This window comes from Taudactylus pleione, unplaced genomic scaffold (genome assembly GCF_031769625.1).
Source record: "Taudactylus pleione unplaced genomic scaffold, aTauple2 ptg000070l, whole genome shotgun sequence".
Classification (NCBI taxonomy): domain Eukaryota; kingdom Metazoa; phylum Chordata; class Amphibia; order Anura; family Myobatrachidae; genus Taudactylus; species Taudactylus pleione.
The window spans coordinates 4,104,064-4,120,000 of NW_028284472.1; the positions used below are offsets into that span (position 1 = coordinate 4,104,064).

A 15,937-nucleotide genomic window follows, 5' to 3' on the forward strand; every position below is an offset into this window, starting at 1 on the left:
GGCAGGTTACTGCAAGGTTCTGCATTAATGGGCATTCAGGTAAAAGTTGTAGTATAGCAAAAAGCAGCACTCTTCCAAAGCAGAGAGGACCTCATTCAGAGGCGGTCGCTCGGGAGCGAACGGTCCCACCCAAAGCGATCGACAATATGCAAAACGAGCGCTCAGTCACAACGCACATCGTAAGCGCGGAAACACCCACAACAATGAAAGCACACCTCCTATCTCTATGGCCTAATTCAGAGTCGTTCGCAGGCGGCAACCTACGTCAGCGCGATTAACACCTGTTACATTGTTTATTGCCTACAAACATCGGTTGAGGCAGAAACCATCGCCTGCACTCGCAATGCTTAAGGTAGACCCTGGGCTACCTTTAGCACTGCGAGCAGTAGCATCGTTATTGCAACGAGATGACGTGTGTGATGACTCGCTCTGTAATATATGCACGCCCTTAAAACGCCCTTTTTAAGGTCAACCACGCCTGCGTGCGCACCACCACACCCCCGTTCACAAGCACCTTCCCCTGTAACCACCCACAAACGGCACGAAATGTCAATCACAGCTACGACCTCGTAGTGACTAGCGAGCAAGAGGATTGTGGTTGGAAAGACAGGCTTGTGCACGCGCACTGCCATGTACACACGTGCGCAGTTGAAAAAAACAGCACTCGCTACGACCAATCGCTCCGTGCGACTGCCTCTGAATGAGGTCCAGAATCTCATATAAACATGCTGGTTAGTAGGATCCTTTTAAGATTGGGTGTATATATTTACTAAAGGTCGATTTTAATCGGGTTTGATCGATGTAAAATTGATCAGCATCGATGTTTTGATTCTGGGCTATATCACACATTTACTATTACTTAAAAAAATAAATTCAAAAATTGTCTGTTAGTAAATGTGTGATTTTGCCCCAGGAACACAACATCGATTTTAAATTATTAAAATCGACCTTTAGTAAGTATACCCCTTGTTATTAGTTGTAAATAGCAAAACCTTCTCACATACCATATGAGGCACTCGGTATTAGGGTCTCATTCAGACCCGGTCGCAAGCGCCGATGCGCCGAAGCGCCGACAACCGGGTCGATGGATAGCCCTGCGCACGCGCAGCAGCTGTACTGCGCGTGCGCAAGCCCCGGAGCGAGAGAGAAACTCTCTCACTCCGGAGCTCTCTACAAAAGGGGCAGCTGTCGATGGTGATCGACAGCTCGCCCCGTTTTGTAGGCGGGGCGGGGGGGTGGTTTCACAAACAGAGGCGGTCCTTAAGGAACTCAGTGATGTCAGTGGGGAGCTTCCTGCTCGATCAACCTTAGGGTCTCGTCGCAAGCCCCGATGGTCGCGATGGTGATCACCATCGCGACCATCAACCTGGTCGGTCGCTGGTAACCCACAGCTTAGCTAGCGACCAGGAGGCCGCACTAAGAAAAAAGAAGCGGCCGCCCTCATTCAGAGAGAGCGATCGCTTCTTGCGACCGCCTCTGAATGAGGGTCTTAGTCTTCTTGTATTAGCTGAATATGCAACAAGTTCAGATTGTTAATAAGCACAAAACTTTCTTCTTCCTCTTGTTATTGGTATTTTCCAATTATACAGCTGAATAGGAGGAGCAGTTACAATAATTATTGCTTTTTATTTGGACCCAGTGTGATCTTATCAGTGCTCCCACGCTCTCTCTGCCAATAAGCACTTCCCCATTCAGACCAAAAACACAAAACCCACCCCTTTTGTAAATTTTCCCCCCAGATCTCTGTATTAGTTTTCAGCCTCATGTAAATAGTGGGTATGGGCCTTATTCAGCTTGCATCGCTGATGAGATGGCCGATTGTTGCGTCCTGTGCATTCGTATGCATCGCAGTGCGCAAATTACCCATCGCAGAGTGATTGTCAGGAGGTACTGTTTGGGTGTGTTGACCCAGGGGATGGCCGGAGAAATGCAGGCGTGCCGTTGCAGGGGGCGTGCAGAAATTAGCCACTACGATGGCATACGCACTCCTCACTGCGTACAGGAAAGTTACCAATGGTGTGGTGAGGTTTGACCTGCTGTAAATGTACGAGTGAATCCGATGTACTGTGGTGTTACCGATGTTTTGGCTGGATTGCAAGGTATTACGAGCGTGCGAGAGGGGAAGTGGGCATCTGCATGTTGTCCGTGCGAGTGCTTCGCGATGGCACATATAAGCGTACTTTCGCAGCAGACCTGCGTACGCGATTGCAGCCGCGATCGCATCAGCGATCCAATCTGAATCAGGCCCACTGACACTTTCCATGGATACAGGGCCTGATTCAGACCCGTTCGCGAGCGCTGAGCGCTCGCAAGCGGGTCGATGTTGGCCCAGTGCGCATGCGCACAAGGGAGCCGGCTCCGTCGTGAGCACGCGCGAGACCCGGCCAAGCCGTCTCTCCGGGTCTCGCTACAAAGGGGGCGTGCTGTCAATGGTGAGTGACAGCACGCCCCTTTTGGTGGGCGTGCCGGGGGCGTGGCTGCCCAAACGGAGGCGTTCCCATGGGAACACCTACCATCTGGGGCCGGCCCCACTGACATCACAAGTGATGTCAGTGGGAGTGCTCTCGGCTCTGATAGAGCCGAAAGCACTCCAGGGCTTGCGGCAACGAGACCCTACCACAAGGGTCTCATCGCAAGCCCGATGGTCACGATGGTCTTGACCATCGCGACCATCTTTTTGGCCGCTCGCTATAGCTGTGTGTGGTCACCCACAGCTATGCGAGCGGCCAGGAGGCCGCTCAAAAAAAACAGAGGGACGGCCCTGATTCAGAGCGAGCGCTCTGTCAGAGCGTCCGGCTCTGAATCAGGGCCACTGATCAGTTCTGGAGACCTGGTGGGTACTTGAATAGGTCCCTAATGGATCTCCTCACAAGGTAATGGAAGAACAACAAATCAGTTCAATCTGCAATCAACTGAAACGTTTCCAAACTCCGGATTGGATCTGGATTCCCTCTGGTAATCTGCATTAGACCTGGACTCTCTCTGGACATCCCTTTGGACCTGGACTCCTCTGGACCTCTCTTTGGACCTGGATTCCCTCTGGTAATCTGCATTAGACCTGGACTCTCTCTGGACCTCTCTTTGGACATGGTCTCTCTCTGGGCCTCCCTTTTGACCTGGAATCTCTTGGTCTGGACCTCCCTTTGGACCTGGACTCTCTCTGGACATCTCTTTGGACCTGGACTCCCTCAGGACCTCAGGCAGCTTTCTCTTTATCTCCAGCAGCTTACTTTTGGACATTGGCAGACCCACCAATGGAATATGTCAGCTCTTACTCTGAATTTGGCGGTTGCCTATGTGATTCTGGCAGCCCTCTGTAGTAGCCTGCCAGCTCTCCATGTCGGATTGGTAGCTCTCTGCACAAGATTAGCAGCTCTCTTTATTAGACTGGCAGCTCTTTCTAAGGTAGCTCTCCTTATTCCCCTCAGCTCCTGGAACGCCCTTTATCTCTCTGATTATGCCTCTTTATGCAGCTGCCATAACTAGGTGCTACATTATGCAATTATGAGCCTGATCCGCTGATTATCGATGGATCTAGGTGATAATTGCATAGTGTATGGCCGCAACCGATCTATCCGATCATTGGTCGGCTGCATATGGCAATGTATGCATTGCTGTTGCCGACATTTCCCTTGTTCCTTCAAAGTGGAGGAACGGGAAAATGTTTCCTCCTCAGGGGAAGAAAGCAGATATTGGGGCCTTTTCATCATCGATAAATGGCCCGGTAACCATGCGGAAACACTAGTTTTGATAGTCGGGATGCATGGGTATCACAGTTGTTAAACTCAAAAACTACTGATTTAGGTCACAATGATTTGGAAAAAGTAGAGATTGAAGACAATGGGCGAGGATATTTTTACAAAGAGTGATTTGGTCCCTTTAAGATCAAGAGGGTCCGTTTAGAGAGTGGTGGATAAGAGCTGTTAGCAGCAACTGACAACCACTTCCCTGCATCCCAAGTGGCAGCTTAGCGTTGAAGGCTGCCGGGCGCAGTGGGGCTGGAGCAGGAAAGGGAGGTTAGCCAGCATCTTATTTATCGACATAGCTCAGAGCCAGTGTGGGCTTGGTGAGTGTGGCTGTAGGGTCTGACTCACATTGGTAGATGAGTCAACCGTGGTCACCCAGAGACAGTCCCGGCTGTGGAGCCTCACAGAGGGACCGGCGGTGACCAGAGACTGTGAGGGGGTGGAGTTGTAGCACATACCCTCAGCTGAGTGGCGGTGTTCCAGAGGAGCGGCTAGTCTGCCTATCTGTTTCCATTGATCCTGTCATCGTTACAGTTTGCTTGCCTTCAGGAGAGGGTGAGCACAGACCAAAGGAACTTCCCTACCGTAAACTAAAGCTTGCGTTAGTGTCAGGCACACAGTATCTAGCAGAGCCGTAACTAGACTTATTGGTGCCCTGTGCCAAAAAGAGCATTGGCGCCCCCCTCATTTTTCAAAGGGACATAATGCACCCAAAAAAGGGCCCTGGCTTCATGGGGAAGGGCCAGGGAAGAGATAGGAAAGGCCAGGAGATGCTGGGGATGAAATAAGAGGAAGCTACAAGCAAGAATGATAATAAACAGAAATTTGACAGGCCCAAACAGCGCCCCCTGACCTGTGATGCCCTGTGTGATGGCACCAGCCGCACTACCCTAGCTACGGCCCTGGTGTCTAGCCATAGCTTCCAGCCAGTCAAAGAAAATATGGCCAAGGATTATATTCCCTTTATAGATGTTTTACTTTGTCTCATAGACCCTATGCAGCTTAGAGAGCTGGGGAAGTATTAAATACACTAACAGCTGTAAAACATTGCAGTCACAGTGGAGCTGTCACTGAGACTATTTAACTGAAGGGGTCAATTTGCTAGGACAGAGACTGGCAGAAGGAACAGTAGTACCGATGGCTGAGGAACACTAGTACCGATGGCTGAGGAACACTAGTACTGATGGCTGACTATGGTACTGAGCTGGATAGACTTCCTTAAACAGACAGCTCTAGCAAACAGCTGGGGGAGGAAGTATAATTCATACATTATTTTGTGCCTTAAGCATTTAATGGGCACAGTCGACACAACCTAAAGCAGGCACGGTGACCTTATCAATATTAACTATACTATATACAAGAGTTTAGGAGGAAGAATATATATAGATGTAAGTGAAAGTAAGTCTATGTTGCATATGCCCATCGGGCTCAACTAAATTATAGCTACGGAGTGTAGTCTATGGGTTGGGAGTGGATAAAGACATTAAGTAACACTGTATATCTGCAGCCAGAACCTAGCAGACTACTACCCTGCAATAGGATACTCACAAAGACTAGTTATATTTTGCTAGATCTCTTGTGAGACTGTGGATATATAAGGCGAACGATTTGTCATGTAACACTACCTGAATAATACATACATGGTTAGTAGGAAAGTGTATTAGCAGCATACTGTATGTGTTTCAGTAAGACACAAATATGTTGTTTATGTGGGTCTTAACTCTTAATGTATACATTATCTGTTACGCTCCAATATGGTTGACGGGGTCTCATACAATTGTAAGTTAGTCCGTATAGTTGTTATTATCTAACAGCTAATTGTATATTGTCTGCACACAGTTTATCCCACTAACTCACAGGAAGAAAACGTGTTATTGATGAAAAGTGTTAGTGTAATATCCTGTAGAAATATTTTCTGTATGTGAATTCATCTTATTACCAGATTGCTGGTAATTCAAGGTATGGAATGTAACTGTACGGTAAACTCCATATATATTTAACCATTAATATAAACAAGTTTTAATACTGCAACAAATGGAGTGGGAAAATAATTAATATATCCAATGTTCCATTCTACTGATACAGTAATTGCTTTACATGCAGCATTAGGATTTATGGATACATAGGCTATGGGTAATACTAGATCAGTTATATACATACTAGAACATTTAAAGGGGTTTTCCCAAGTAAGCCCTAATTGACTACTGATGCTTGGGTGGAGGCACTGTATTAATAGTATGTGTACCACTTAATGGGAGGTTAAGGGTGAGTACACTCTAGACGACATCTGAAACCCGGAAACCCCAGGATTTAGTAACCCAGTGTCCCTTTTAGAGAGTAAATAGGGGGTTACAGTCATTTGGGCGACACCACATGGTTGACATGACAAAAGGTCGACATTAGAATGGTCAATACAGAAATGGTTGACACATTTTTTTTAGTTTTTACATTGTACCCCCAGCCTCTCAGTGCCCCTGGCCAGTGATTCTACAGTACCATGTCTGGAATTTTGTGTGAGTGCCATCGTCACTCAGCTGGTGCCTGGTCCATCAGTGTTATGCTTATCAGTCCATAGGCAATCATGTACAAGTTAGCCAGTCACCTGATGATCTTTTGCGGTCTGTGATTAAGGGACCCCCAGCCTCCCCCACCCCCACCCGAACAAATTACGCACAGCTGTACCTCTTTGGGAGGGTGTAGTTCCATAGGTTTTCATAGGGCTGCAGTCTTTTATATATGGTACATTCATATAGGAGGAATAAGATCTATTACCAGGAATGTTTAGGGTTTACCTTTTTCACAGGTGATGGGTTTTTCCATAACATGGAGCACGAAGGTTAAAATATAGTAAAACAGATGTAAATATTACTGTACCTGGGTATTTCCAGGCACTTCCTTCCTCATCAAAGTCTTTCTCAGAACTCCTCATAGTACTGTAACTGCAGCAAGTCTCCTCTCCAGGTGGCCGGATCGTCCTGGATAGCCGGTTTCATATATACAGTATGAGCTAGACGAAGACCCCCTAGCTTGGGGTCCTTCTTCCGACGCATTCATGCCAAAACTGGATGTAGTGAATATGCCGGCGGCCGTCTATATACCGACACCGGAATCCCGCCGCCCGGCAAAATTCCGATGCCGCTATCACGAAGGGGATCGGCATCCCGACCGTTGGAATCCTGAACAAAGTATCCAGGGGCAAGTATGCGCGATAGCCCGGGGAAGGGGGGGTTAGGTTTAGGGACCCCCGGGGGGGAGTTAGGGTTAGGCACCCCCCCCCAGGGAGGGTTAGGCTGCGGGGAGGGGGGATTAGGGTTAGGCACCACGGGGGGAGGTTAGGGTTAGGCACCCCCAGGCGAGTTAGGTTTAGGGTACGGGAAGGGGGGTTAGGGTAAGGCACCACCAGGGGGAGGTTAGGGTTAGGTACCCCCCCAGGGAGGTTAGGGTTAGACACCACTAAGGGAGGGTTGGGGGGAGAGAGGGTTAGGTTACTCACCGCCGCTGTCGGGATTCTGCACCTTCGGTCTTCCAGCGTCGGGATTTCTCAACCGCCGGTATTTCATGCACAACCCTTCCAAAACGCCTTTCCCATGTAATTTCCAGTCACCTTTCTTTATAGCTTTCTATGGGCACCGCAATAATGGTCGATTTACTAAGCTCAGAGCTTTCTCCCAGTAACTAATGCCACTGAATCCTATAGGCTACATTTTCACATTTTATTCAAGGACTTTCGGATCCCTCTCCTACACCCCTCGCCCCATGGGTGTGCATGTGCACTAGCCAAGCCAGGGTTCAAACACAATACTAAACTGATAGCGTAGATTATCTCTTTATTATTTACACGTCACCGGAGCATTCTCTTATCGGAGCCATGGCACAGGCAGAGAATTATAATAAATGATTACAAAATTGTTTCTTATTGGCACAATATATACAGGAATAAGAAATGGTCATTTAAAGGGACATTTTGCAACTAAAGGTAAATAGACCATATCAACCCTATCTTTTACTACACTACCACTGGCCTTCCCTCCTCATTAATTTGCCTAGCAGTGCTCCTCACAGTGGCCCTCATTCAGAGGCGGTCGCAAGAAGCGATCGCTCTCTCTGAATGAGGGCGGGCGCTTCTTTTTTTTTTGTGCGGCCTACTGGTCGCAAGTTAAGCTGTGGGTTACCACCCACAGCTTTGTTAGCGACCAGGGTGATGGTCGCGATGGTCAAGACCATTGCGACCATCGGGGCTTGCGACCAGACCCTAAGGTTGGGTCTGGGCACTCGCAAGCCCCAGGGAGTTTCCTGCTCTGATCGAGCAGGAAGCTCTCCACTGACATCACTGATGATGTCAGTGCGGCCGCCCACAAAACGGTAGGCGTTCCTTAAGGAACTCCTCCGTTTTGGAAACCACCCCCCCGGCCCGCCTACAAAACGGGGCGAGCTGTCGATCAACATCGACAGCCGCCCCTTTTGTAGAGCGCTCCGGAGCGAGAGAGTTTTTCTCTCTCGCTCCAGGACTTGCGCACGCGCAGTGCGGCCGCTGCGCGTGTGCAGGGCTACCCATCGACCCGGTTGAGAGCACATCGGTGCTTGCTACCGGGTCTGAATGACCCCCCAGTGTTTGTTGGAGGAATCACTTGATGTCTATGACGCACCAAAGATGTTCTACCGGTTGCGATTGCATTTTTAAATTGCTTCTGCAGATGTTTAAGAAAATTAGTAAAAAATTTTCAGCCAATTAAAGAAAAAAAAGAAAAAATCGAGAAACGCCAACAGGTCAAAGTTAAAAAAATTTTAAGAAAGGTTTTATTGTGGACAGCATACCTCATACACGGACAGAGAGCCTCACTGAAATGGTAGCATTTGCAGTTTTGTTTAAAAGAAATAATAAAATAAAAAATAGTAAGGTACTTTTGTGTTTATTCAAAATGAATTATTATTTTGATTGTGTTTAGAAATATATAAAAATATTGCTTTTGTTGTGAATGCAAACCTGTAATGCAATTGTCGATCCTCGAGAGAGGCGAACATGAACTGCAAGCGGCAAACACGATCCGCAAATTTTGAAGTACAAACTGGAATACGGTCCAAAGCTAGTGAATTTTTTTTACATTTTTTTTTTCAATAAAGTTTTTTTATTGTATGAAGCACCAAAAAGTATCAGCGATACAAAATTACAGTATGCAATACAAATATAATCGCATAGCTATAAATAGACATTTAAACAATTATATGTCTCATAACGGAAAACAAGAGACAAGATATACTTAGTTATTAACCGAGATAACTATCTTTCAGTAGCCACAATATAGAAATAGTAATCATCACAAATGATGAAGTAATACAATAAATCGATATAGAGAGACAGTAAATATAGTAAACTAATGCAATAAGAAAAACAATAAATGAAGTAAAAAGAAGGGGGAGGGGGAGCTGCGTGCGACAACAAGACCCAACCTCCAGCAGCTACCACAAAAATCAATGTGATCACTGCGCACTAAAGGGAAAATCTCCCAAAAGTCGCCGTTGTTTCCTCCCCACCTACCCCATCTGTGTCACTCCTGTTCGTCTGCCCCTCCCTTAAAGAATGTAAGCTCTTTCGAGCAGGGCCCTCTACCCTCTTGTGCTTCTCACTACTGTAATTTAATTTATCTCTTACTCCCCACTAGGGCAACCAACACTCGGCTACTTATGTGGGTGTAAAGGTCGCTAATATAGCAATGTTTATTATACATGTCCATGTCCTGCTTTGTATTATAAGTCGCTGGTTACTTATTTGTTCATGTACTTTGTAAGGCGCTGCGGAACACTTGTGGCGCCATATAAATAAATAATAATAATAGTACCACATGGTATTTTTCAAAGCATCTTCAATTCTATACTGAGATTCCCCAGGTACAGTGGAGAGGTAACTCTCCCATGTGTCAAAAAATCGCGGGGCCAAGCGCTCCCTGTTCAATGAGGTTTCTATCCAGTCCATGTTAAATATGTGAAAGGATACTAGTCCGTCAGGGTTGGACAGAAAGGGCAGAAACAATGATTTATGTGTATTAAGATTATGATGGTGGCGTAATATATGCCACAGCCTCCTCGTGGACCACAATAGGGGATTTTCTCGTACCTCTTGGCGAACTTCTGCACCATGTTGGTGTAAGAAACTAATCAAGTTTCCGTTAGGCAAAAAGTGTTTTTCAATAATCGGATCTGTATATATATTAGTATCATGTAGCCAGTCCCGCAAATAGCGTAGAACAGATGCCTGGTTATAGTAAGTTAAATGCAGGAAATTGATTCCTCCACTGGTTCTGGTCTGCTGTAGTTTTAAGAGGGCTATTCTAGGACGCCTTCCCTTCCAAAGAAATTTTCTAAATAAGACATTAAGTTTTACAGTATCTTTGTGCGTAAGTAAAAGTGGCAAGGGCTGACACAAATATTACAAAAGTGGGAAAGTCACCATTTTTACTAGATTTGCCCTCCCCAAATAAGACAACAGAGGATGGCTCCACCCCTCGAGCTCCACCGCAATAGACGAGATCGCCTTGGAAATATTTATTCGATAAAGAGTAGATGGCGATCTTGGTAATTGGATCCCCAAATACGTTATGTGGGATCTAGCCCATGATAAAGGAATATGTCTACTCCATGAAGCTAGTGAATTTTAACCGCAAGAATTCCATCAAATTTCGTAAAGGTTTGACATTTTCAAGTATTTCTAGTGTACAGTATATTAAATCATCACTGAGCATTAAAATTTTTTTTTTTTAATTTCTATTACTATGTAGATATTCATGCATCTTGTACGTGTCTAACCTTGTGATTGGAGAATGGAATGGCTGTAGGAAGGTGGGCTCTGACATAGGCCAGCTTCATTTAGGGTAGACCAGCTATTATGTGCATATGCGCCTGTTCAAAGGCATCTGTTGTGCACCTGCTATTAGGCTAATTATAATGACCCGTCATCAACTGGTCAACCTGTGGCTCTTCAGCTGTTGTGAAACTACAAGTCCCAGCATATCCTCCCACTGACCAGCTTGTAAAGCATGCTGGGACTTGTAGTTTCACAACAGCTGGAGATCCACAGGTTGGCCAGGCCTGAATTAATAGCACTAAAAAAATAAACAATTTTTGCAAGCATTATGTTTAGAGTAATTAGCATCCATTATTCCAGCCAATGCTGCCTTAGCTGCAAAGTGCATTTTGCTTTAGAGCAATATTATTATTTATATTCCCTTAGGCATTCTGAAAATGATCTGCTGATCTAATATTATGTTTAAGCATGCTACAGTGCTTAACATACTCATTTTAAATGTTTATATATATATATATATATATATATATGTATGAACAGGTGTGTATCAGAGTTGCCGACTTGTAGCTCCCTCCTTCCGGGAGAGGGCTGTCGGGCATCCTCAGCAGGGGGGCGTGTCCCATCAGAAGGGGGCGTGACCCAGACTAAGCCTCCCGGTCCCCGGCGATCCATCTGGCTCGCCACCGCTCCCCCCGCGAATACAGTATTATCCCCATCAGCGGGGGGCCCGATGACGCGATTCGCGTCATTGCGGCCCTGCCCCCTCTTCACAATGCCAAGATAAATGGCAGTGTGAAGCAGGGGGCGGGGCCATTATGACGCGAATCGCGTCATCGGGCCCCCCACTGATGGGGATAATACTGTATTTGCGGGGGGAGCCGTGGCGAGCCAGATGGATCGCCGGGGACCGGGAGACTTACCTACCTTTCCGGGGGGCCGGGAGCGGCACCCAATTTTCAGGAGGCTCCCGACCAAATCGGTAGGGTAGGTAAGTATGGTGTGTATGTGAGTTCTTGTGCAAAAATAAAAAAATCCCTTCAAATGTCATAAAACTTAAATATACATCCAGTGATAATAAAATTAAATATAATATACAGTAAATACGTAGAAAAGTCAATAGTCCTTAAAGTAACAGCGGGAAGCAGTCTTTTTGGTGTCCGTTTGGCAGACGGGTTTGGAAGATTGCTGTGGATAGAAGTGAAAAAGACATTCGCCTAATAGTGTAGTATTTTTCATAAGTTAGTGCTCAAAATACATTGTGTGTACCAAATACAAGTGATTGCAAAAGCTTATCTGATATCCCAAACAAGGTTCTTATTGTTGGAGAATCTGGGATTGCGGCATCTTCAGCTGGGAATAAACAGTATCTAAATCCCGTTGGATAAAAGAACCGTAAAAGGGGCTCAATAAAGGCCCATGAGAGGAAACCGCATTATAGTGTAGTACTTTTCCACAATAATTATAATAGTAGACAAATATAGTTGCGTACCAGGTAAACAGTATAGCATATAGTGATCTATCCCTGGATGTTCCTGCAGTATCCCAAGTTCATAACCGTGTACATCATAAACAGACGGCGGGCTGGCAGCTCGGTCACCGGTGAAGGATAATGATTCCCAGATCTTCCGCTCGCTTACTGGATGCCCAAATATTACTTTTTTTAAAAATGAAATACAGCAAAATGAAAGTGATAAGTATGATGAGGATTAGATTAAGCACCCTAATACAGACCAGTACAGTGCAGAACAATCACCGCCTGATTCAGGGATTTAGGCAAAGTTGATATTTTCACAGATGGAGCCATTGTTTGCTAATGCGCCAAATCCGCACGGCACACACGCAACGATTTGCGATTACATTCGTACTGAGTAACCACTCCCAAAGTGAGTGACAGGTAGTCAGCGTTTGGGGGAGGTAACGGGTTGGGGGAGGGTAGTTAGGCATTAGTATATTTTAGCAACCGCGTTCTGTGAGAGAAGGCTGCTGTGATTGCATTAGCGCAAATCTCAGAATCACGCCCTTAGTAGGTAATGTGATATATAAAACCATATAAGTATTATTGAAGACAAGATAAATAAAAACCACACAGCCCGTTTCCATTGCGAGCTATCGCAGAGCACTATGCAAATTTCTACCTGAATTCCTGAACTCTCAGAATTGGTTAATTAATTACCAGCAGGTTGCAGCCCGGAAAGCTCAGCTACCTATGATTTATAACCTCAGATTTTCCTTCCGTACACCATTAAACTACTGTCTAGAAAAATGTCACAAAGGAAAACCACATTATAACGAAACCACAGACCTGTACCAGATACTAATGGAAACCCCAGTACACTCGGTATAAAAACTCTGTCCCTATGCATCTCAGTGTATTCACCTGCCGACCTGACAGATACGCTGAGGGACCCCAGAGACACCAGCACTATGGGCAAAGCAACAGGAAAATATATGGTACGAACTATTTTTATTTTTATATATGTGGACTTTGTATGGGATTATAGTAGCTTTCAAATACTCAAAAATAATAATAGCAAACGCTTTCCAAAGCTTGATACATCTCCACCTAACCGTCAGAGGTGGTCCAGGTGATCCCTGCTATCTGAGGACCTCATGTCTAACCCAATTACCCAACTGGTGTTCATGTCATACATGGGTATAATGAACAGGGATGGGTTGGACCAATTAAGTGCGAGGGGAAAATTTACTAAAGTGAGAGTTTTTAGAAGTGAGTTTTAAAAGTGATGTTGCCCATAGCAACCAATCAGATTCTACTTAACATTTAACTAGCAATTTCTAGAAGATAATAGCTAGAATCTGATTGGTTGCTATGGGCAAAATCACTTTTAAAACTCACTTCTAAAAACTCTCACTTTAGTAAATTTACCCCCTAGTCATGTCCTCTGTGGACTGACCACATGCAGGCTATTTACAGGTAGCTGCCCCTCTGATTCCCCCAGTGGGTCATTCATATGCCAGCCCAGGATCAGTTGCATAAGACATTCCTCCATTCTAGGACACAGGGGGAGATTTATCAAAGCTTGGAGAGCCATAAAGTGAAGAAATATAAAATAGCAACCAATCAGCTCCTAACTGTCATGTTACAGGCTGTGTTTGAAAAATGGCATCTAGGAGCTGATTGGTTGGTACTTTATCTCCATCCATTTTATCTCTCTAAGCTTTGATAAATCTCCCCCACAGTGATTCTTAGATAGACTGTTATGGCTTGCATACTGCAGGTCCATGTGATGAAGCACTGGCCAGTATATATATATAATAATATAGAACATAATATGCAGAATCCTGTGTGTAGGTCAGACAGATGGGGCATCATACTTACATTGTATATCCCTCCTCCACACCCCAGATGCAGCTCGCCCTTCTGCTGTTTCTCCTGGAAGTCACCGTGCCCACGCCTGCCCAAAGCCTGGATCTACATCATCTCAGGAAGGGAGGATGCCCGCCCATCACAAAGTTCCCAACGTCAGTGAAAGTCAGCATGAACATGAGCATGCACGAGTCCCATGACCTGAGTGGCTCGGTGAGGAAGCGCTCCATCTCCCCATGGGAGTACAGGTAATTTCTGCCCCTCACCTCTGACAGGCCAAACGTGCTGTAATGACGCTGGTCGGTGACTCCGTTACTCTCTTCAGGGGTCATTTTCTTGTTGCTTGTGGGTAGGGAATTGTCTCTGGATTGGTAGCATCCTGGATTTTCACTTTTATCGTCCCTAGAAGACTCTTCCCAGTTAGTATGGGGAATAGTAATATTTGTATCCTGGAATATAGGGCATACTCCGTGTATGGGGATAGGAAAACAAGGGGGATTTATCAAATCTTCAAAAGAGGACAAGGGGATTGTGTTGCCCGTTTCAACCAATCAGATTGAAGCTAGTAGGGGGGCTGCCCCTCTGAAAGGGGTCTCAGCCGGGTCACGCCCGGGATGGACCCATGTACAAAATCCCGGGTGGGACCCAGGTTGGCAGTGTGAAAGGGGTATACAGTACATTTTTATTATTTGGTTATGTTACCAGGTATTCAACCATTTTCATGAAACACTAGGGGCAATGTTTCATTGGAGTGTATAGATAACACAGTTTTATCTCTGTGACTATGGGGGAGATGTATTAAATCTTGGAGAGAGATCACTAATCTCTCTCCACTTTATCTCTCTCCAAGCTTTGATAAATATCACCCTATGGGGCCTATTCAGCAACACTAAAATAACGTTTTTAAGGATATTTTCCTTAAATAACGTTATTTTGGTATTCATGAACAGACTTAACACAGGAGATATCACAGATATCTCCTTGCTAAGTTCCTCTGCGTTAATTTCCACACTCCCCATACATTAGTACATTAGTATGGGGATGTGGAAATTATGGTATTCATCAAATTCCGAAAATTATCAATTTTCGGAATTTGATGCAGTTACTATTCGCCACTGTGAGGTGGCGAATAGCAGAATCCACTTACCTGTATCAGTGTGTGCAGGTCCCCCGACGAGTCCCTCCGGCGCTCTGCTCCGTCCTCAGGCTCCGGAGGCTGGTCGGACATGTGTGCTCCCCAGCAGAGCACAAGAAAGTTTAGAAAAAGAAATTTTTTTTTTTTTTTTTCTAATCTGTCATGTGGTCTGCAGGGAATCCGCATGACAGACCAGCAGGACGGAGCCGGAGGCTGCTGCGCGGACAGGTAAGTCGGGGGGGGGGGGAAGGTGAGCGGAGGGGGGAGGGGGGTGGGGGGGGTCGGGGGGGGGGGTCCGAAACCTAACGCATCTGTAGGCAGTGCTGCACATGCGCTGGTTTTACAGATTTAACAGCGCATGCGCAGCACTGTTTCCAGACGCGATAAGGTAGTGTAGAGAGGGAAAAGTATCTATTTCCCGAAAAGCTGTCATCGCAAAAATGACAGCTTTTCGGAATAGATACTTATGGAGAGGTGGAATGATGAATTCCACCTATAATTAGCTAGAACTCCATGAGAGTTCTAAAGCTAATTATCTCCATTGAATTTTTACGGTTAATGAATAGGCCCCTTTAACTTTGATTTAACTTATCTAAATTATGGTCAATGTGCATAATAATCATATATTTGATTGATCGGATCTATCCTATCTATCTATCTATCTATCTATCTATCTATCTATCTATCTATCTATCTATCTCAAATCTATCTATCTATGTCATATCTATCTATCTATCTATCTATCTCATATCTATCTGTCTATCTATATCATATCTATCTATCTATCTATCTTATATCTATCTATCTATACATCTATCTCATATCTATCTATCTATCTATCTATCTATCTACAATATATATAATATATCTATCTATCTATCTATCTATCTATCTATCTAATACCTATCTATCTATGTCATATCTATCTGTCT

At 45.3% G+C, this 15,937-nt stretch overlaps 1 protein-coding gene across 1 annotated transcript in view; it reads left to right on the forward strand.

Moving 5' to 3' along the window:
* Positions 1 to 15,937, forward strand: part of LOC148533723 (interleukin-17F-like) — a 40,901-nt gene that overhangs the window by 16,548 nt on the left and 8,416 nt on the right. Inside the window, exon 2 of the mRNA XM_088467317.1 lies at positions 13,910 to 14,118. Within this exon, the coding sequence (XP_088323443.1) occupies positions 13,910 to 14,118 (209 nt within the window). The remainder of the gene's footprint in view (positions 1 to 13,909; positions 14,119 to 15,937) is intronic.